Raw genomic sequence first — 24,011 nt, 5'->3', positions numbered from 1 at the left:
TAAAACATTGTGAAATAAATAATAATGTTACGGCATCAGGCTATAACTAGGAGTGTGAGTTCTAGAAGCCTGCTCATTACCCTGGACCAGTTACTTCTCTAGTCATAGGAAGCAGAAAATGATAAATGCTTCTGAAAGTCTGCCAAGAAAGGGTTTTCCAGGCAGTTGTTAGGGGATCAGCACTGATCTTTGTATTTCTTCAATAATCACAAAATACAAAGAGTCTGCAAATAGAAATGCAGTAACTGGCAAAAAAAGCAAAGATAGTATCAATAGCGATAAGTGGCCTTGGTTTGCAATCCGAAAACACCCATTGAACTCTATTGACACTGACAAAATCATCGTTGGTCATTTTGCAAAAAGCACCTTTACACGGAAACATCGTTCATCCTGCAATCCCATCAAATAATTAATACCATCAAAGATCTGCCTATCTCAGATCCTCGGGAAAGGCTTGATAGGTAAACAAAAATGCCAAATCAGTCTAATCTAACTGACTGACAATCTGGCAGGACTGCAGAGAAAAAGGTTAGTAATAGGAGTATCTCTTGTACATGCAAGTGTGATTTTCATTGTATGAACTGGTTGCTGCATCTGAATCCTACACCAACGAAGGAACAAAAGCTTCGTTGTCACTGCATTATGGCATAAAAAGGGCAACGTGATTGAGGACTGCCTAACATTCATTTTCACGGATTATTTTTTTAACATCCCATTTCAATTTGTTTAATGCATAGCATATTACAAGGAGAAAAGTTTAGTGTTGGTTGATCCTGTCTACTTTTTAACTGGGCAGGGAAATTCCCAAACTATAGATGGAAACAAGGATCTAGAAGGCTGATGATCAGGAAAAAAAAGATTTCTCTAACCCGAACTATCTGGACCTTTAAGACCGTGCCTATGTATATAGTAAGCCCAGTGTGACCTCATTATATGTTGTGAAGAAACTCCTTTGAGGGTTGTCTCCAAAAAAACGAAAAGCGCAACTGATCTTAGCAACAATGGGCTACTCCGAAAACAAGTCCCGACCGATAGCATAAGCTACAGCTTAGTTTACAAAAAAATTAATGAAATTTGAAATAAATCGTCAGTTTTCTTTTTTCTTAATTTTCGTCGCAGTTCAAACAGGAAGATTATGTTTTGACCGCCCGCGCTGGCGCCCTGCCTTGAATTTCAGCTTTGCGATTTCTCCATTGATTTTAAGGAGCAAATATTTCCAAAAGGGGCGTGGCTCCCCCCGCCCGGCCTCATTTTTTTCTCTGGAAATTACAGGAGCACCAGCTCCAAAAAGGAACAATTCCTCGCCCCATCACCCGGCTCTACAAAATATAATCTTGTAATGTAATAGCCCCGCTTTCGTTGCCGTCGCGATGACGTCGCGCGTCGAGCGCTGGCGTTGCTAGGGTGACGTCAGTGTTCGCGGCGACGCCTGAACGCCACGGCGGAGGAGGAGGGAGGGGTGTCCTGCTCCAGCTCCAGCCGGTAAGTCTGGTGGCGAAAGGGCTGGGGGCGGCGGGGGGAGTTTCCTCGATCCCCCCCCACCCCACGCGCTCGCTCATAAGGCCGTGCGCAGGCGGCAAGCAGCCATGGCCGTTAACCTCGGTTCGCCGTTGCCTTTCGGGCAACCCCGCGGCCCTGAGCATTTCTTAGCCACTCGGGGCGAGGTTAGTTCATAGCAAGCAAAGGGCATCTGATGGGTATCGCGAAGGAGTCTTCGCGAGCTTTTTTATTTTTTTCTTCCCCTCCCCTCAAGGGCTCCGCCTCGCGATGTGCAAGCAGGTTTCGCGCCCGGTTTCCCTGGGGGTTGTAAAGTGACGATGGGGCTTCGTTCATCCCACAATGAAAGCGTACGGTCTGGAATTGAGGTTTTGATAGAAGGGGGGCGTTGTGTGCAATTGACGCCTTTTACGTCCCTGGGCCTTTTAAAACCTATGCTTTGGAATGTAAACTCCCGGGATTTTTTAGTCATTACTTACTGGGTTTTCGTGCAGCTCTTGGGAAAATAAAATAAAAGCTAAACTACAACATAAGGCCCTATGTTTAATTAAATTTACCAGAACATAATTGCATCCCCTACCCCAAAACAGCTATCTTAAATAAAGTAGTTAATGACAGTTCAGTGTTGTTGAAATTACATTTTCCTTGTCCCCAAAATTTGTGATCACTCTTATGAAAGGTAAAGATTAGATTCTTAGACTGCAACTCTCATCCATCTCATTTAACTCAGTTGGGTTTCTAACTAAGTACCTACACTATAGAAACTCATTGTTAATGTGGTTTGTGTTGTATATGGTACATGTAAAGCTAGTCTTTACTACATTCTTTCTTAAAAAATGCTGAAGTTTGTACCAATTGTACCCATAACAGATTGTTGTAATGATTAAATTCAGATCTGCATTTAAATACTCACCCAACCATGATGCTGGCTGGTATAAGCATGTGGTACAAAATTCAGTGATGAAAAATTGACAACATGTATTTCACAGTCATAATGCAAACTCAAGCCTTTCAGATTTGTTACCCAATGTTTGATGTAACTGGGTTTGCATTATGACATAAAAAAAAAGGTTTCAGTCCTTTGCTCTTGGTAAATGAGGGTAACTCATAGTCAACCAAAGAGTCAAAAGTATGGGGTATTTAAAAGGGAAGCTCTTATGATAGAAGCTTTTAAAAGTTTCCTCTACTTTCTGCTTTTCAACCGGCATAATCTATCTCATAGGGTTATGAGAAAAGACTACAGGGGAACCTCATGTAGTATCTTGACTTCCTACATGAGAGTAGGAAATTTACTAAAGCAGGTTTTTTCCCCATACAAATTATCTGTCATCTATTATCTGTGGTCAGAGATTCTAGCTTTAGAATGTAAATGTGTGTGATATATACATTGCTGTTTACTGTAACACTCAGTAAGGCATGGAGATATAGACCATACTGTGTTTATTAATTTGTGCTAAGCTCTTATGCTCTTTTCAGAATCATTCTTGTGGTTCCCTGCTCTAGGTAGTAAAAGGCAACATACATGAAATAAATAGAATAAAAATAAAGAAGACATATTGCCTGGGGAATTCTGGAGTTCACATCAACATATCTTAAGGTTATTGAGGTTTCAAAACATTGTTTAAGACAGTTGCCAACAGGCACTACATAATGGTCCCACATGATCCAGAGCATCTTTTCCCCTTTGGATCTCACTTCCCCCATCCTAAAACATTATATAGTTATATTTGCATATGTCATTTTTGTAAGACAGGTTGGGATTAAAGTTGTTTTTATACTCATCGTTGGGCTGAAAATAATTATTAGGCTATGGTAATCCAATGAGAGATGGAGGACTTGGATTTGCTGACCTATCTGAGGTAGCAAAAATGTCTCGGATCGGCACTTTCTGTCTGTATATCTGTTTTTTGCCCTGACAATATTCTTGAGAGAAATGAGTGGTCTCTTTACATCTCTTTCAAGAACTGATTATTATGTATAGACAGATATCTGTCTATGTGAAAATTTGTTTGCTAAACCTATGGCCCAAATATGAAATGTGTTTTGCACTAACTACAAGATGAAGCAAATATTTTTATAATTTTATTTTCTCTATGTATTATTATCTCTGTATCTGTTCCTTCTGGAGCGCTTAAACTAGAAGGCAGCATTCCTGAAGCCATCCTATTTTAGTCTTAAAGTAAATCTCTATGTGCAAATTTCAGAGAAACAGTTGGTTTCAGCTTCATCATTGAGGAAGATTTTGAATTCAAGGCTCTGATCTAGAATTAATTATATTGTTCACTTTCAGTTCAGAACTACTGTGTCACTGGTTTTTGGTTTGCTTAAAAAATGTTTGCCTTATTTAAGAAGATGCCTTGAGAAGTGGGTAGATGAATATTAACACTGTATGTGAAATTATGGTTTTAATAAGTTATTATTTATTTACCAAATTTACAGCCAATTGCCTACATTTGTTGGGGGGCTCAGCAAGATAAAATGCAGAAGAAAATAATACTATAAAAGTACACAAATAAAAGATCCACGTACAAGTGAAAACATAGAATACTGTTGTGGTCCCCCGGCCTGTGAATAAACCAGAACACAGTCCATCAGCAGCTCAACCGGATCCTGCTGGGCCACAACAGAATACTAAGATGAAACTAAGGCCCCAGTGTGCTTTTGAATAGCTCTGAGCAGTTTCTGAAAGACAATCAGGCTAAAAGCCAGTTGAAAATTCATTGAAAGGCTTCTCTAAAGGACTGGCACAGCTATTAAAAAGTAATGCCACTAACAGTTTCTCCAAAGTAGATTGAATTAGTTGGACCAATTCTGATGGGAGAATGCAGTCTTACAGATAACCAGGCACCAAATCATGGAGGTTAATACCAGCACTTTAAGTTATACCTGGAGGATCTATTAGTAATCAGTGTAAGACCCATAGCATTATATAATATGCTTCCTCAGGCAAACACCAGTCAGTATATCAGACAGTACAATTTGAATTAATTTCAGAGACTATGAGAACTTCAAAGTCAGCCCCATGTACACCACATTGCAGTAATTTAAGGGAAGTCACTGTAGCAAAGTCCTCCTGCCCAGGTAGGTCCACAATGGTGCACCAGCCAAAACTAGGAAAGTCACCTCTTGCCAGTGGCTTTTATCTTCTTTTCTAGTAGAACCCAGGAAAGGATATTCCAGGGCAGCTTGGCAATCAGTACAGCAATAGGCTATCTAGCTTTTCATATGACCCAAGAACTTACAGTCTGCCCAGTGCAGCAGCAGCACCTGCACTGACTGATAATTGTCCCAATAAATCAGTGTGATTACCCCCTCTGATGTCACTGGCCTCAAGGCTTGATGCAGGAACTTATACTCAGTTAAACAGACTTCATTTTTATCTTCAGCCAAATTTTCAGCCAAATCTCAATAACTTCAGGCCTGTCTGTTCACATACCAACAAACCATGAATTGGTATGTTCTTACACTAGATGGATCAGGCATTCAGTAGCAGCACCCTAACTCAGATTCACTAATCATCTGGGAGAACAGACTACCTGGTATCCCTTGCTATATCTCCTATGGCTGTGACCTCATATGAGGTAATGGCATCATAGAGAATAGTTTACCTTTATTAGGACTTGTATGCTGCCCACTCTCGAGAGACTCAGGGCGGCTTACAGCTAAAGTAGGGAGGGGGAACATATAAAAATTAAAAAGTACAGACATTAAAATCGCACAACATTCATAACATAAAATGGGGCTGGATAAATCAACAGCCCCAGGCCTGCTGGAAGAGCCAGGTCTTAATCGCTTTGCGGAAGGCCGGAGAGTAGTAAGGGTCCGGATCTCCACGGGGAGATCATTCCATAGGGCATAATATTTTATAGTTTAATAAATAGGACATTGTATCTTAAATCCATAATATCCTTATAAGCTTGCACTGAACACTTTGTAGCTTTCCAGGTTTTACACAGTAAGAGTTTCAGTTCCTAAAAAAAAAAAAAGTTGCGATCTACTGTTGACAGGCCATTTTCCTGGGAAATTTCTGATTGGCTCATAGAGAAAATTAATTAATTGTTGATTTTAGGAAAAAAAAATCTTTTCCATCTCCACTGTACGAAAATGGCAGCCAATAACTTTTGTTGGAGAAGCCTTCGTCTTAGAGTGGAGTAATTCCCATTGATATTAATAAAAGCAGTTTGCTTTTATCTTTTTATTTAAGATATAGTTTAATAAATAGGAGATTGTATCTTAAATCCATAATATCAAATACTGTACTTTAAATTCAGTCTAGAAGCCATCTAGAGACAAATAGAAACAATTTACAATTGGAATCCCATATCTCAATATTTTATAATTTATTCTAATCTAGTTTCTGAAATTCTTAAAGAAGCATATTACAGTAAATTAAATTGCCATGGATAGCATGAAAATATGTTACTACAATAGAATTATTTTACTCATTCCTTTCCCTTTGTAGCTTCTGTTCTCCCTTATGTATCTGCTCCAAAGAGTAGTCCAACATCCAGAGCAGGTTTTGAGGACATTGAAGGGGCTGCAGAAGGAAAAAATAGTAATCTAGTTGCCTGCTCTGCTGTCTGAGATAGTTAGCATTGTTCCATATATTTAACAAAGTAACATAATAACAGAGTTGGAAGAGACCTTAGAGGTTTTCTAGTCCAACCCTCTGCTCAAGCAGGAGAGCCTATTTTTACCATTTCAGATAAGTGATTGTCTAGTTTCTTCTTAAAAACCTCCAGTCATGGAGCACCCACAACTTCTTATAGCAAGCCATTCCACTGATCTAACTGTGAAAAAATTAGTTCTTATTTCTAGGTTGGTTTCTCCTTGATTAGTTTCCATCCATCATTGCTGCTTCTGCCTTTAGGTGCTTTGGAGAATAGGTTGATTCCCTATATAATCCCCTATATAACATTTGGCTCTCTCTTCCTTTACAAGGAAAGTAGGCAGAATTTGTCTGTGACCTGCATTACAGCTTCATAAAAAGTTGTGAAACAGCTATAAAGGTTATCAATGGTTTTTGAAGATCAAACCATGTACCTTTTTTGTTGCTGGTTTTTTCCCAATTTGTGTCACACAATGAACTATTTGTGTCACAGAATGAACTACTTTCAGAAAACAACATTTCCCTCTACTTTGGTTTAACCGACCTTCATATTTCTCATGAACATATTCTGTAAATGGACAAAGATTAAAGGACAAGGAGCTATTTTTAAGTGGCTAAAACTCCTAGCTTTATTATCTATCATTTGTATATTTAGTTTGAAGTAATGTAAGTTAAGGTCTTACATCAAGTTAAGCTCTTATATTAAATGTAAGTAAAGATTTAAGAGTTGCATAAATATCTGGTCTTTGTACAACAAAAGATGATTTGATTATAAACATAAGATGATATCAATATAATTGTGAATGCCTAAAATAATGAAATGGATATTCTATAATAGTATTCTATAGATAAAAAACCGCTTACTGAAAATACGAATTGCTTATAAATGCACACAAAGCCTTATTGTCAGCTTCTGCTTTGTTACTTGCTTTCTGCTGCCATGAAACGGGGGGGGGGGATAGTATTTGGGATGGGAAATAATTGGTACAGGAGGTTAGTTAAAAAGGGAGTTTTGTTCTCACCATTTTCTGTGCATGCTGATTGCCGATGTTTGGAGTTGGTCAAGGCCAACGGTCCTGCATTCCAATCTGATGATACTTCTTGGAGATGCATCCACATGACACCTAAGGGATTTGCAGATTGGGCAATGGGGTGGGGGTTGTTGGGGGAAAGGGGTTGGGCAAATGTTTGGTATGTATGATTTCGCACGTTTCTGCCTCAGACCTTGCTTTACTTTGCTGCTATCTTTTCATAACCAGTAAAAGTACTTTTAATTCTACAAATGGAGTTAAGTGGTTTTTCTTGGTTGCTGAAGGAGGCGCGCATGACAAAATAGGAGTTTGGGAGGGGGAAGTAACTTCAAACTATATGCTGTATGATGACATGAATGGAAAAAAGGGCAAAAGTATGTTTTGGAAATATAATGTAATATACATAGTCTTTGAGTCATGATATTCATTTAACAATGGTTCAAGATTATGACAGTGCTAAAAAAGTGACTTACGATCTGTCCTAGAAATTATGACCACCATACCAGACCATGATCATGTGATTGTGATTTAGGCATTTAGCAGCTGCTTTGCATTTACAGCAATATATGCAGATACATAAACATGATTTGCTGCTTTCCAAACTGGCTTCCGACAAGCAAAATCAGTAGAGAAAGACAGATTTACTAATGGCCATGCTTTTGATGACTACGATAAAAAATAGTTGTGAAACTGGGTTTGATTACCTGATGAATCACAAGATCACATTGCTTAATGACCAGAATTCCTGTCCCAATTGTTATCTTAAATCAAGAGCTACCTACATTCCTTTCAAAGGTTTGTTAGAATATAAATAGTTGAGATTTCACTTTCTGTGAATGCTCTATCTTCTGAGATTGGATTCAATTAGAGCTTTACAGGAAGTGAATAGTTAATTTTGCCTTGATTAAACTTATTTCTTAGGAAATCTTATAATATTAATAATTAAAAATCACTCTTATCTCTGTTTCAGATAATTAATTAGACTCTGGGGAGAAGAGTTCATAAATATTCATATTCTAGCTAATTATGCATGAAAGGTTATGTTACAGCTTTCTGTATTTGATTTGAGCACTCCTATATAGGGCCTAACTGATCTGCTGTGGTTACAGAATCAGTTTTAACATGTAGAGAATATACAATTGAGCAAGCACTAACATAATTATTTGGTTTATTTTAATTTTTAGAGGGCCTCTTTATATGGTTTATATATCAACAAAACAGTTGTAGCAATGATTTGATGAAAATATTGCTGCATTTTGTTTATCTCTGTTATGTATGAGATTACATTGAAAAAATGATTGAGGTATTTGTTTTCCCAGGCCTTTGGATAGGGCAATTAAGTTTAGGGTTTTTTTTATACTGCTACTAAGTTAATGAGTTTTGGCTTTTTCTATATAAGTTCCTTCTCTCTTAATTGTAAGTCCCTCAGTCACTAAGCCTCAAAATTAAATTAAGTAATTAAATAATAGTCTGCTATTTTATAGGTGGTACTTTCTACATGCATATATTTTCTCGATTTCTTTTCTTACAAGAACATTGTGAAATAGGTTGAGTTGTAAGAAAATGACTGGTCTAAGATCACCCAGTTAGCTTCCTTGACAAGTTCGTGGACTTAATTCTGGGTCCTAGTCCACTACCTTTACATTTATGTTATGCTCAATTTAACATTTGTAATGGTTTTCTTCAATATTCTTATGCTGTATTTTTTAGGTGTAGCATAAACATTTCTTGTACAACATGAGCAACAGTCATCCACTCCGACCTTACACAGCAGTAGGTGAAATAGACCACGTTCACATTCTGTCCGATCATGTTGGTGTTCTGATGAATGGGGAGGAATACAGTGACGTTACCTTTATTGTGGAAAAGAAACGTTTTCCTGCACACCGAGTGATTTTGGCTGCGAGGTGTCAGTATTTCAGGTGAAGTATAGTGTCCAATCAGATATACTTTGAATTTCTGGGTAAGCAAGATGAAATAAAAAGCCATTAAGAAATAACCTGATCTGTCCAACAATACCTATTTTTAAATTTAAAAAAATAACAGTACATTGCTCTGTTATATTTAACTTTCATTACATAAGTATCTCAAATTAATAGGCTACATTTAATGAGGATTGAAATTCAGAATTCTATAGCTGTGTCCAGGAATCAATTGCAAATAATTTTAACTGCTTGATGCAAGCTGCCAAATATTTGTCTTAAGAACTAAGTGTGATGTTACAGTGATAAAAATAGCACTTGGGGGTGGAAATTTTGGAATTTGTGTTATTTCATTCTTTTTGTTTTAGAGCTTGCATGATTTTATCAAATGCAAATTTTCCTCACTTTTCCTCTTTCTCTGCATTGAACAGAGCGTTGTTATATGGTGGAATGCGTGAATCTCAGCCTGAAGCAGAAATCCCTCTCCATGATACCACCGCAGAAGCCTTTACAATGTTATTGAAATATATTTATACAGGTCGTGCCACATTAAGAGATGAGAAAGAAGAAGTCTTATTAGATTTTTTGAGTTTAGCACATAAATATGGGTTTCCAGAACTGGAGGATTCCACCTCTGAATACCTTTGCACCATTCTTAACATTCAAAATGTTTGCATGACCTATGACGTTGCTAATCTCTACTCACTACCTAAATTGACATGTATGTGCTTCATATTTATGGACAGAAATGCTCAAGAGGTACTCTCCAGTGAAGGCTTTCTGTCTCTTTCTAAGGTATGTCAACAATTTAAAGTTTTTTTAAAGTTACTTTTAAATACATATTTGGAAACATTGTTGAAATGGTTGAAATAGAATTTAAAACTATTATCCAAATGTTTATCTTTCAGTGGACCAGATGGTATTCAACAATGATTTTCCTTTCCTTTCCTGAATAAGCCTTTTCAATAATCCGTCATTCCTGGAATGTATTCTAACTGAATAATCATTGTTCCATTTTTCAATCACAATTATTCCTCAGTTCTTAATCTTTCCTTCTCTGAAATGTGTTGAAATTAGGAAGATGCTTCTTGAAAAGGCTATGTTCAGGAGGTTAATGCTTCTGCTCTTGCATGCAATAGTTAATTAAACCATGTAATAGTTAATTAAAAGTATCAATATGTAATTAGAATCTGCCCCAATCCAGGAGGATTCTGGGTAGAGTAAAACAAAAACAATAATAGAAACAAAACCAAAAAGAACCCACATTATAATAAAAAGCATCTTCACAAAACAAAATAGGTTTCAGTGATGGACCAGGTGAACACTTTTGTTCTAAGTTAATTTGATTTATTAATTTTATTAATAGTTTTGTATTGAAACATGATATATGTTATAGAAATGAATAATCTCCTCTAGCTTCAGATACCTGAATTGTTAGTAAGGAACTGCTACTATTATTGCTTTTATGTAGGAAGGGTAAAGTTTTTATGCGGATATGTGGGATCTTGGTATTATAAGCAAATGTTTATTGCCAACAGAATTTATTAGCTCACAATGAAGAGCTTGTACTGTAGAATTCAAATAGTATAGTTTTACTTGGAGCTGACTGAGCAATCTTATATTACTGCCATTTTTTTACTTTTTAGCCAGCACTTCTCAGTATTGTACTGAGGGATTCATTTGCAGCTCCTGAGAAGGACATTTTTCAAGCATTGATGAACTGGTGTAAACACAATCCTAAGGAAAGTCATGCTGAAATCATGAAGGCAGTGCGCTTGCCATTGATGAGTTTGACAGAGCTCTTAAATGTTGTAAGACCTTCGGGATTGCTATCTCCTGATGCTATTTTGGATGCCATTAAAGTTCGATCTGAAAGTCGGGACATGGACCTCAACTATAGGGGCATGTTAAGTAAGTATCTTGATACTTACAAAGGAAGGTATTATACATTCCTTTTTATTACTTTTAATTTGATTTTTTAAAATAAAAATATTTTAATTAAAAATGATGTTAGCCAACTGTTGCTGCTAAACAACTTTTAACTAGCAGAAATATTTTGCCTCTGATAACTGATTGAATATCCTAATTATATTACCTGATCCTAATTCATCTAATCCTCAGTAAACCAGTGAAATAGCAAAACCTTTTTCTTTGTTTTTGGTATTTAAAGGTTGAGTCAGTGAAAAACTATTCTTGAAATTAATCCTTTCTTAAGTGGGTTGGGAGTGCTACTGCTTGGCGTATATGTCAGGAATGTTTTGTGAACTAGGTTTGTTTTTTTTATGATATAACTTCAGGAAGTTGTCTTAAGGTCACAAGGAAATGGGTGGCGAGGGAAATATTAGTTCTTTGACTGACATAATTATGGAATTTTGAGATATAGTCATCATTTTTCTGCAAAAATTCAAACAATGAATTCATGTTGAATATTTCTTAATTCTAAATGTCATTAAATTAAATGCGGTAGCTCTAAATTTTTATGATTGGGTTTTTTTTCTGTTTCCATATTCCATGTTCCTTTATTGTAATAGTATTTTTATAAAGAGGCTGTTTTTATTCACAAGGTAATTTCTAATTATCAATCAAATTTGATTGATTTCTTGGAAATTTGCATTTTATAATTATTCAACATATTAAAGATTTTTAACCAATCAATTGGAAATTTGCTAGAAAGAAAACGGTAAACTACTTTTCATTGCAGTTCCAGGTGAGAACATTGCTACTATGAAATATGGAGCCCAAGTGGTTAAAGGGGAATTGAAATCAGCTTTATTAGATGGAGACACACAGAACTATGATCTAGACCATGGATTTTCCCGGCATCCTATCGATGATGACTGCCGTTCTGGTATTGAAATTAAATTGGGTCAGCCATCAATAATCAATCACATACGAATACTATTATGGGATCGAGATAGCAGGTATGTTCTAAGTCTTTTTGTTTTTCATTCTTGGCCTTAAAAAATGATATGAGCTTGAGAACATGATATTTAGCTTGAGAACTTGATTTTATCGTCTTCAGACTCAGAACTTCAGCTGACACTAAGAAATTCAATTGAAGAAAATTTATTTGAATGGGAGTGATCTCAAGTACATAAAATCATTAAAATGAAATAACATTATAGAATAATGAAATATAAAGAAGTAAAAATAAATGGGAATATTCAGTTATTTTAAAAAATATAATATCTTGTTACACAGGTTCTAGAAGTTGCTTGAAACTTTCTACTTTTAAAAGTTTGATTATGTTGGTCTTTAACTATAATAAAGATTGGATTTGAGAGTCCTTTAAATGTCTAATTTCACTGCTGCTTTTATAGAAATACTGTTTTAAATATTTTTTTTACTACCGTATATACTCGAGTATAGGCCGACCCGAATATAAGCCGAGGCACCTAATTTTACCACAAAAAACTGGAAAAGTTATTGACTCGAGTATAAGCCTAGGGTGGGAAATGCAGCAGCTACCGGTAAATTTCAAAAATAAAAATAGATACCAATAATTTTTGAATATTTATTTCAAAGAAAAACAGTAAACTAGCGGTGTATTCAATGAAATACTTCACTCACCTCATGATGCTGATGTCCCGCTGTGATGATGATGTCCCGTGCAGCGGCGGGAGCGATGTCCCGCCTCCTATGACACACGGCACAGTGATTCCTATCATTGGATCACTGTACCAGAGGGTGGAGGAGGAGGTGGGACATCGTTGCAGAGCGGCAGGAGGGGGAGGAAGGGGAATCGTAAGACAGCCCTGCATTACATTAGAACGTGAGGAGGGGGGATGGTGCGGTGCGCGCTGCGTGGCAAACTGACACAGAGGGAGGGGAAACTCACAGGGGCACTGGGCCATTCACGAGTGTCACCCAGCGGCATGGCCCCGTCCCTTTTTCTCCTCCATTTCGGGCAAATTTTTCACTGACTCGAGTATAAGCCGAGGCGGCTTTTTTCAGCCCAAAAAGTGGGCTGAAAAACTAGGCTTATACTCGAGTATATACAGTACTTTAATAATTCCCTGTTTTTTTTTTATGAACACCAGTTTGGTATAGTGGCTAAGGCAACATTAAAAACAGGAAGACTGTGAGTTCTAGTTCCGCTTTAGGCACAAAGCCAGCTGGATGAGCTTTTCTCTCTCAGCCCTAGGAGGAGACAGTGGTAAACCACTTCTGAAAAATATTGTGAAAAAACTTTTAGGGACTACTTAGGATAGTCACCACAAGTTAATACTGCCTTAAAAGGGTACCAAAGCGGGGGTGTTATACTTGTAGTTTTGTGTGTCTTCTGAACTGTTTATAGAAGACAGGTAGTACATACATGTTTTAAGTAGATACGGATGTTGATAAAATATAGTAATGTACCGTATTTTTCAGAGTATAAAACACACTTTTTCCTCAAAAAAGAGGCTGAAAATTTGGGTGTGTTTTATACATTGAATACAGTATTTTTGCCTCCTGAAGCCCCGCCCCTTCACCAAAATGGCCGTGCATACCCTTATGGAGGCTTTCAGCGAGTCCTGGGGGCTGGGGAGGGCAAAAATGAGCAAAAAACGGCCCGATTTTTTGCCCCCCAAGCCCCCAGCAACACTCTATAAGATTCCATAAGGCTATGCATGCCATTGTTTTGACAAAAAAATGGGCCGTTTTTTGCTTGTTTTTGCCCCCCCCAGGAGCACTCTGCAACCCCCCCCCAAGGATATTCATGCCTTTTTAAAAAAACACAGGCCCGTTTTCGTGAAAAATGGCCCGTTTTTGGGAGGCTTGCAGAGTGCAACTCCCCCCACTTTGGAAAGCTCTTTAACTGATTGATGAGAATTACATTTATCAAGTGCTGTGTCAGCAGAAATAAAGACTTAGGTGCTGCAGATTGTCAGCGATTTCCTTCTCCAGCACATGGCTTAATACACCTGGAAACATCTACCTACCTACTCTCTCTCTCCCTACCTACTTATTGTATTTCTCTCTGTCTCTTCTCTCCCTCCTCCCTCTCTCTCCCTCTCCCTCCCTCTCCCTCCCTCTCCCTCCCTACCTACCTACACTCTCGCTCTCCCTACCTAACTACTGTATTCTCTCTCTTATCTCTATTTCTCTCTCTCTCTATCCCTACCCAACTAATGTATTTTTCTCTCTCTATCCCTTTATCTACCTACCTAACTACTCTCTCTCTTTCCCTACTTACCTACTGTATTTCTCCCTCTTTCTCTCCATCTCTATCCCTCTATCTACCTACTTACTTTTTTAAAAATTTGCCTCTTCAAAACCTTGGTGCGTCTTATACTCCCAAAAATATAGTATTTGATCATGTGAGTAAGAGTAAACATTGAAGTAGAAGATAAATACCAAAAAAATTATGGAAAAATGAGTTATAATACATTCACATATTCAAGCTGTTTAATGATGTCTATGAGTTACAAAATATTTTCAAATACCTATTAATTTTTTTACGTACAACTTCTCTGGTTAAGTTTAAATTTTAAAAACTAAAAACACAGAGAATACTTTCTTTTATATCTTAAGTGTGCTAAATATTTGCATTTATATGAAGAGGTTGATTTGTTGTATACTTACCTATCTTGCCTCATAAACTTGATGGGTTCATCAAATTGCATCCCCTGCATTCTCAGAACTGTTGAATATATTTTGGATCTTTGTAAGGAATTACAGAGACAGAAGGAAGCAAGATTAGTTCATTTAGCCTAACTATAGATTTTTTTTTTGTTCTAACATTAAATGTAACATTGTGATACCCAGAGTGTATAAATCTATGTGTGAAATTTTTAGATAGATAATGGCAATGTTTTTAATTTATTTGATCTTTAAAGGTCGTACTCCTATTATATTGAGGTATCCATGGATGAACTAGACTGGAGTTCGTGTAATCGATCATTCAAAATATCTATGTCGATCTTGGCAGAAACTCTATTTTCCTGCCCGTGTCTGCAGGTTAGTGTGATGTTACTGTTTTGATTCCATAGTATTTTAATATTGAAATAAATTGTTTTACTTTAATTGATTAGAATTAGATACAATGGTTAGTTCAGTACGTATTAGAACAAACTAAACTAACATTTGAGTAGATATATTGAAATAACTTTAACTAAGTGGTTCAAGTTGCTGATATCCTGAAATGTTAAAAAAGTAGCTTTTAGAAACATATTATAAAATATGGTAACTAATTGTTGCATTTAGTATCTTAATTAAATATTATAATAAAATAAAAAAATCACCAGTATATAGTACAGTAGTTTAAAAGTAGAAATTTTTCTCCTTAATTTTCAATCTTTGAAGAGATAGATGATAGATAGATAGATAGATAGATAGATAGATAGATAGATAGATAGATAGATTAGATTTCAGTTCCATATGGATTAACAAAATTGTGTAATGACATCATTATGGAAATACCACCAATTGTGTACTGATATTGTATAATCACTGTAGATAACATACCACTGCAAGTAATAACATTCCGTGATTAAATAATAATATACACACCCACCCCTTTTAAACACATTCCAGTTAATCCACAAAAATGCTGTTTCACTACGCATTGTTTTACATTTTGCTACTTAAGGAACAGAAGGAGAAAGTAATAGAGAAAAATCGTGAAATGTTATGAATGGGTTTGTGAATACTCATAGCAACGGCATGAAGTTGATTTATGTGTCAGGTATAAATGTGGGAGCTGTGGTGGGAAAAGGAGTTGAACTCTATTTCTTTTTTTAAAACAATTTTTATTTGTTTTTGAACAAGGACAAACAAAATAAAATAAACCATCTTCCATTACAAATTGTAGAAAGAGTATCAGTTGGTTACTGGAACTTCCGGTTTGCTTGTAGGGCTGGTTTAAGCCCTTCGGAGGCTTGAGGGAAGCCTCCTGAAGGTCCCTGAAGCCTCTGGAGGACTTAAACCAATCCTATGAGCAAACCGGAAGTCCGTTCCCAAACTTCTGGCTTGCCCATAGGGCCAGTTTTTTGTGCTCCGAAGGCTTCAGAGAAGCTTCTGAAGCCTCCGGATGGCCTTCTGAGGGGGGGGGGAGGCTGTTTTCGCCCTCCCTAGGCTCCTATAAAGCCTCTGGAGCCTGGGGAGGGCGAAAAAAGCATGCAAAAAATGCGGGGTCGCGCATCTCATGCATGGATGAGCACTGGGGGGGGGTGTTGCATGTTGCATTATAGGTGTGGCACGCCCGCACATGACCCCCCCCTGCACTCCCCCCACTTATGGCACACGAGCCAAAAAAGGTTCACTATCGCTGCTCTATATCAACGATTTATGTGATCAACTTAAAAGCAATTGTGTCCTTTTTACCAATGATGTAAAATTATTTAATACTATCAATAATTCTGTTGTTGATCTTGACATGAATAGTCATCCATTTGGCAACTTCACATTTCAATTAATAAATACTCTGTTTTACATATTGGTAAATGTAATCAGAATGTCAAGTATGAGCTAGGTGGCATTGAACTAGCTGATGACCCTCACTTTGTCAAGGACCTAGGTGTACTTATCTCTGACAATCTATTCTCCAAAGTTCACTGTAATAGCGTTGCTAAAAAATCACTAAGAGTTGTAAACTTAATTCTACGAAGCTTCTTTTCTGGAGACATTGTATTGCTAACTAGAGCTTATAAAACTTATGCTAGACCAATCTTAGAGTACTGTTCAACTGTTTGGAATCCCTACCATGTATCTGACATTAGTACAATCGAGCAAGTTCAGAAGTATTTTATGAGAAAAGTTTTGCACTCTTCTGTACATAATAGAATTCCCTATGCTACTAGGCTTGAAATTCTTGGTTTAGATAACTTGGAACTGCGTCACTTGCAGTCAGACTTAGGTACTGCATTCAAAATTGTACGTAGTAATGTTTTACCTGTAAATCATTTTTTCTGTTCTAATTGCAATAATACACCTGTGAACAACCGCTTTAAACTCAATGTAAATTGTTATAAACTTGAATGTAAAAAAATATGATTTTTGTAATAGAGTTGTCAAAGTCTGGAACGTTCAACCTGATTCAGTTATCTCAGCTGCAAATTTTCACAGTTTTAGTCACAAATTGACTTCCGTAGATCTCACTTTATACTTAAGAGATCTGTAGGGGGTGTGCATAAGCACACTAACATGGCTACTGTCCATGTCACTGTATTGTTTTTTTGTTATTGACACATTATAATAAAACAAATATCTATGATAGAAACTATGCAAGAGGATGTTAGCATAGTTTAGAAGGATAAAGGAGAATGGACAGATAGAATAGAAAAAAAGATATTTATGTTCATTTATATCTGTTCTCTCTTTTAAATACGGCAGAACTATATTTGATATCGGGAAAGTATTATTTTTGTAGCATTGGAAATACTGATTGTTAAACAACATCAAATAACTATTTGTAATCAAATGGACTATAAACTCATGCATATTATTTAGCCAGAAAATTATAACACTATTAAGAGGCTAATGATGTAGGTCAGTAAAAATATTCATTGAAACAGATAAAAATAGATTTATTTGTTGCACCTCAGTCTGCTCAGTCTGCTGGATGGAATGCACTTGTTTGCCTGAAGTCCATGATGCTAGGTGAGAAGTTAATACAAGGTTGCATTAAATTCTCACTAATATGACATCTTAATTTGTATGTAAATATGAGTTATATATACTAAGAAACATTTAGATAAAAGTAATCTTAGTACAGTTTTCCTGAGGGTATCATAATTAGTTAAATTTCATAGCGTCTTGGAAACAACAAAAAACTATTGCTTGTCCTTGATTTCATTTAAGTTTCTTTGCTTTAGGCATATGCTTTGTGTTCTTAGTACTTTTTCTTTTCCTAACTTCTTGACTGAGTTTCCAATAATAAAATATTGTGATGCTAAAGAAATTCTACAAGATATTGTTTCATGTAGTAAACAAATCGATAATTTATTACTTTTTAAATGAACTCTAGAATATTTACAATAAACACAACTGATTTAATCTGCCCCATATATTATTTGCTGCATTATTTGTATGTATGTATTTTTAACAGTGCAAAATTGATTTTTAGTAGCATTTTGAGAAATCCAAATTAGTATTCTAAGCTATTAATTCTGTTGTTATACTGTATGCGGAATGTATTTTAGCAAAGGCTTGCAATAGACCAAGCTATTTGCTTATACATGTGTTATGTATGCTTGTCATTTGCTAATAGTCATTGTATTGGGTTTTTTTTCCTCCAAGCGCCAATGCACAGGACAACCTTATAGAAGGGACTACTATACTGTGCTCTAGTATTCTTTGTTAAAAGTGAAATTGAATCTCCAGATATTCTGCTTGTGTAAATGAAAATATGCGATTTAATAAATGATATCTTACTTATATGGAAGAATCAGAATTTAAGATTGAATTTAACCTTACTCTCCCCTCTACATGCATATAAAAGGGAGATTAGACAGAAACAATAATTCAAACGATTATAATAGTCCCCATAAATCTGTGCAGTTTCAAAGCTAACTTATTGCAGGAAAATTTTCTTGCACAGTGCTTAGCACTCATTTGTGGAGAAACAGCAGGAACTATTTTTCTTGGGTTTTTAGTTTATGGATTTCTTTCAGCATGAATCATAAGAGTCTATTATAGGCAACTTTGTTTCGTTTATAGAAATTACTTATGCAGAAGAAACTGGGCAAATATAGGATTTATTCTTAAAGATTCACTAAAACATTCTCTCTCATTGGTGTTGTTTTAAATGGAATGTTAGAATTAGATAATTAATTGGACCATTTTTGTATTTAAAATAGCATTTTTTTTAAAAAAAATCTCCATTTTACAGGATAACTTTGATGATTGTATTCAAAATTCAAAATCCTTGGAAGCTTATGATTGTTTCTTAAATTGAGATGCATGAAGTTAGCAGTAGTTGATAAACAGTGGTTATAGCTTAATGGGATGTATGAACCCTGACATAACTTGGGCTTCATGTACTTCCTTCCAAATCATCTTATTATGATTAAATGCTATAGTTTTTTTTAAAAAAAAAACACTTGTCTTTTCTGTTTATCTTATATCAAAAAATAAAACCAGCAGAATTTTACCTGCCATTCATAAAACAGTAAATCAATCTCATAGCAAAATAGAACAATAATTTTCTTTTCAGAATTGGGAGGGACAGAAAAAACTGCTTCAAATCTGTAATGTAAAATAGCTGTAATAGTATCAATGGTAATACTATTTTTTTCTTTGTAAAATAAGATAAGTTGCTTGCATAGAAAAGCCAAGTTTATTTAGATGCTAGACAAATCTTAGTGTGCTAAAATTCATGTGTTAATTGTGTATATTATGGGTGTCAAACTTACTGCGTCACGTTGCAGTCATGTGATGTTTCACGACATTTTCCACATTCATGGAGCTGGAGTGGGCGTGGCCTGTACATGACAGTTTGGCACCCCTGATTTATATCCTTCTGGATAAGTTTTTAAAATTAGTTGTTAGGCTTAGAGAATAAGTGCTAAATTAGTGATCAATATCCACCTTCATATAACAGTAAGAAAAATAAGCAAATTTGGACAAACTTCCTTCTCTAATCCACTTCATTAGGTTTGATTATCCATTTATTAGTTATGCTTCTTAAATGGTAAATCAGCAAGTTCTCTTTTGTTTCTGAATTATGTCTTTTTATGAAGTTTCATCTGTTCTACACAATGACAAGAAATTCAATTCAGCAGATAGCAAATTGGCATGTAGCCACAGGGTGTCACTAAAATATAATTCAATCATCTAATGTTTTCTTTGCTATTTTGGGACATATGCCTAACAAATTTACAAGACTCTTTATTATTGTTGTTGTTGTTTTATTTTTATCCCACCTTTTTTTTCTCTCTCTCTCTTCCCTCCTCCTCATCAAATATATCTAGTAGTCCTTCCCCACAATAACAGCCCTATTAAGTGTTTTGGGCTGTATCAACCCTTCCAGATAAACCAGACAGGAAACTCAGCTATATGAACTAATTATCAGAATTACAGAGTTGGAAAGGACCTTGGAGGTCTTCTAGTCCAACCGCCTACTTAGACTGGAGATCCTATACCATTTTAAACAATGATGTTGGTGGTAACAGGGGTTGCCACAAAGAAGAGGGAGTCAAACTATTTTCTAAGGCACCTGAGGTAGAACAAGAAGCAATGGGTGGAAACTAATCAAGGAGAGACGCAACTTAGAACTGAGGAGAAATTTCCTGACTGTTAGAACAATTAATCAGTGGAACAGCTTGCCTCCAGAAGTTGTGAATGCCCTAACACTAGAAGTCTTTAAGAAAATGTTGGATAGTCATTTGTCTGAAGCAGTATAGGGCAGTGATGGCGAACCTTTTTTGGCTCGCATGCCATAAGGGGGGAGTGCAGAGGGGTCGTGTGCGGGTGTGCCGCACCCATAATGCAACGTGTGACCCAGTGTGCATGCTCGCATGAGAGGCGCTCCCTCAATTTTTCCATTCTTTTTTCACCCTCCCCAGGCTCCAGCGGCTTTATAGGGGCCTGGGGAGGGTGAAAACAGCCTCCCCTGTCCCCCCAAAAGCTTCAGGGACCTTCAGAAGGTTTCCTTGAAGCCTCCGAAGGGCAAAAAACAACCCTACTAGCAAACCTGGACCGATTTGCTTGTAGGGTGGTTTTTAGTCCTCCGGAGGCTTCAGGGAAGCCTCTTGAAGGTCCCTGAAGCCTCCGGAGGGCTTAAACCGACCCTACGAGCAAACTGGAAGTCCATTCCAAACTTCCGGTTTGCCCATAGGGCCATTTCTTTGCGCTCCAGAGACTTCAGGGAAGCTCCAAAAGCTTCGGAGGGCCTCTGGGGGAGGGAGGGGAGGCTGTTTTCTCCCTCCCTGGGGAGGGTGAAAAATGGCTTTAAAAAAGGCTGGGCTCAGCTGGCCAGCTGACAGGGCAATGCCTCTTGTGCCCTGACAAATGGCTCTGCATGCTACCTGTGGCACACGTGCCGTAGGTTCGCCATCCCAGGTATAGGGTTTCCTGCCTAGGCAGAGGGGTTGGACTAGAAGACCTCCAAGGTCCCTTCCAACTCTGCTGTTGTATTGTATTGTATTTTTATGGTGGTATCCTTTATTGTAAGGCTACAGTAACAGAATCTTGAAAGTCTGAAAATAGAAACTTCTGCTGCCACTTTTAATTCCCCAATTAATTAGGGCAGATCCTTCCTAAATCTCTTCCTCTAATTGTTAATCCCTTGGGGGATTCCCTTTTTTGTTTGATTGTTTCCTAGGCAGCATCTCTTCTCCTTGTCCCCCAAGGTCATCCACACTTTTCATTACATCTATTCACTACAGATCACTCAAGCTTTTGGTAACAACATGGCCAAATAGTACACATGCATTCACTTCCCATCAATCATGAGAAGCATTCCTTATACATTTATTCATAAATACATGAAAGAATCATGGGGAAATCAGATACCTTTGTCTACGTCCTGCTCCTTATTTGAACTACTTACTAAGCATTCAATTTAGGAAGGATCTCTCTTACACTTTATTTCTGCTATATACTGTTGTTGTGACATTTAGAGACAAAACTTTAACTCCATATTTGTGCAAACATTTCATAATTTAAACCTTTTCACTTTATCCTATACTTTGTCTTCTTTAGTAAACATGCATCATTTGTGCAAAATTTTTCATATTCAAAAATTCCTGTGATTATTTCTCCTCCTCTTCCTCTCCATCATCATCATTTGTCACCTCATCATTTTTTCAACATTCTTAGAGAAATCCGTTAGTTTCCATTCCATTTTTCCATGCATCGTTCCTTTATAGACTCTCAAATATTATTTCCAGCATTGCCTTAGTCCATTTTCTTTCTATATTATTTCCTCAGTTTTATTTTGAATTCCATTTTCCCTTCACTTATTTCCCAAGTATTTTTTATTTCCCTTAACATTTTTCTGCATTTTCTTTACTTAATCTTAACCGTTATTGTTCTTTTTATTACAGTCTTGCCAACTGTCCTTTTTTCACTCTACAATATGTTTCATTCTCATTTTTCCAGAATTCATTCATGTTAATGTATTTTCATCTCATCCACAGTCTTTTTTGCTTCATCATAGTACTAAGCATCCTTTTAGAGGGGTCCTTAGTGGTGTCAGAGAGCTAAAAATATTCCCTTTTATTGGTATCCTTTATTAGCATCTTTTTGAATCACCCATTTAAAACATTCCACATATTTGGCAATTCACAAAAGGAAAGTTTTCCACATCCTTTTTACTTGTAGCCACTTTCACATTCATTCTTTGAAGAGATTAGTTTTTTCCCTAATATTTTTTCCATATAGGATTTACATTATTTTTTGTTCTGCAGTCATCAACTTTTATTTTTTGCTATTGTTTTATTTCATTTCATTTCACTTTTCTGACACAACCCACATTTAACACTACCCATTAGTGATTGGTTCCACATTAACAGCTTCCTATCATACATCAAAATCTCCCTGCTATATTTGTATTTTGTATTTTTTTGTATTTGTATATATTGCACATTTATAGGCCGCCCTTTTCCCTGAGGGGACTCAGGGCGGCTTACAATCAAAGGGGAAAGGGAGTGTAGGACAAATACAAAAAGAGGTGTGAACAAAGGTAAATTAAACAGTAAAACACAACATTCACTCAACATTCGGGAGGGGCAAAAGTAGACTTATCCCCAGGCCTGACGGGCTAGCCAGTTCTTGAGGGCAGTGCGGAAGGCCTGAAGGGTGGTGAGGGTACGAATCTCCACAGGGAGATTGTTCCATAGCGTCGGAGCCGCAACAGAGAAGGCTCTCCTCCGAGTAGTCGCCAGTCGGCACTGACTATAGGTTGCTGACCATGGAGCTTGCAGAACCTTTCTGAAAGAAAGTAGTCACACTTTGATAGATTGTATCAGGAGAAAACAGCTTGATAAGAAGACCATCTGGGGCGGAAAAGAAAGGGGAGCTTGGTTTAAAAAAATCTAAGCACCTACCAAAGTACATTATGTCTAAGAGTTTAAAAGGAAAACCATATTGTGCATCAGAGGTGGGTTCCAGATCCATACTGGTTGGAATGAGCCTGGTGGCGTCCACAGCGTGTGCATGCGTCTTAGCACCTCCGCGAGCCTCTGCGATGCTCCAGCTGCTCAGCAGAGCGTCTCACAGGCGGTGTACGTGCTGTGCGGGGAAGCGCCGAAGACTTAAAAGACCGGTAAGGAGCTCGGGCGGGCAGGTGGGCCCTCCGCAGCATCATACCGGAATGGTATCTGGTGCTCCGGGCAGGTTCTGGTATGCCCGTACCGAGGCATACCGCTTGCAACCCACCACTGTTGTGCATGTAGAGGAAATGGAGTAAAAAATCTGTTCCTCTTCACCATTACAGTGATTCCACTCCTGGTGGAATGCAGAGAGTTCACAAGTTGTAGATTTTTGTACTTGTGCTTATGGTATCATGTAACAGCTCTGCTGCCAAAGTTATAGTTGCTAACACTACGATTTTACAGTTTTGTACCTTTTATGTTTCTGAAAATTCAAACCTGCTATAAGTTTCAAGGAGAAAGAGGAGCAATCAGTGGTGGCTGCCATTTTTTTCACTACCGGTTTGGGCGCATTTGCTACTCCCGGTTTGCCCAATCTGGGTTGAACCGGGAGCAACCCACTTCTGGGAGCAATGCCAAAAGGGACAAAAGCACTATTTCCAAGTGCTCTAATTCAGGAATAGCTCAGGGAGGTATGTTTAGGATTGAAGCCAATGAAATCTGATTTTTAAGAGGACTGGGAAATCAATGAGATAGCTGAAGCTGTTTCTCTTTGGTATCTCTCCCCGCCCCCAGGAAAATACATAAAGAGTATACAATTCTGCTCCTGAGATTCAGTTATTTGAAAAAGCATCTTGAGATCTATAAGGTAATTAAGAGGTCTTTAAAGTACAAAGCAAAAACTTATGGAATGAGAAAAATATGTCCAATAAATGTG

General features: G+C 37.0%; 1 protein-coding gene across 1 annotated transcript in view; it reads left to right on the top strand.

The window, feature by feature from the left end:
* The first annotated feature begins 1,120 nt into the window (after nt 1-1,120).
* BTBD9 (BTB domain containing 9) overlaps nt 1,121-24,011 on the top strand; it is a 127,500-nt gene continuing 104,609 nt past the window's right edge. Inside the window, 7 exon segments of the mRNA XM_032216811.1 lie at nt 1,121-1,664; nt 8,848-9,059; nt 9,491-9,854; nt 10,706-10,970; nt 11,761-11,980; nt 14,879-14,924; nt 14,926-14,999. Of these exon segments, the coding sequence (XP_032072702.1) occupies nt 8,875-9,059; nt 9,491-9,854; nt 10,706-10,970; nt 11,761-11,980; nt 14,879-14,924; nt 14,926-14,999 (1,154 nt within the window). The 5' untranslated portion in view covers nt 1,121-1,664; nt 8,848-8,874.

The sequence above is a fragment of the Thamnophis elegans genome, chromosome 4, assembly GCF_009769535.1.
Source record: "Thamnophis elegans isolate rThaEle1 chromosome 4, rThaEle1.pri, whole genome shotgun sequence".
NCBI lineage: Eukaryota > Metazoa > Chordata > Lepidosauria > Squamata > Colubridae > Thamnophis > Thamnophis elegans.
The sequence above is the reverse complement of the archived record's forward strand: the minus strand, read 5'-3'. Positions and strand labels throughout refer to the sequence as shown.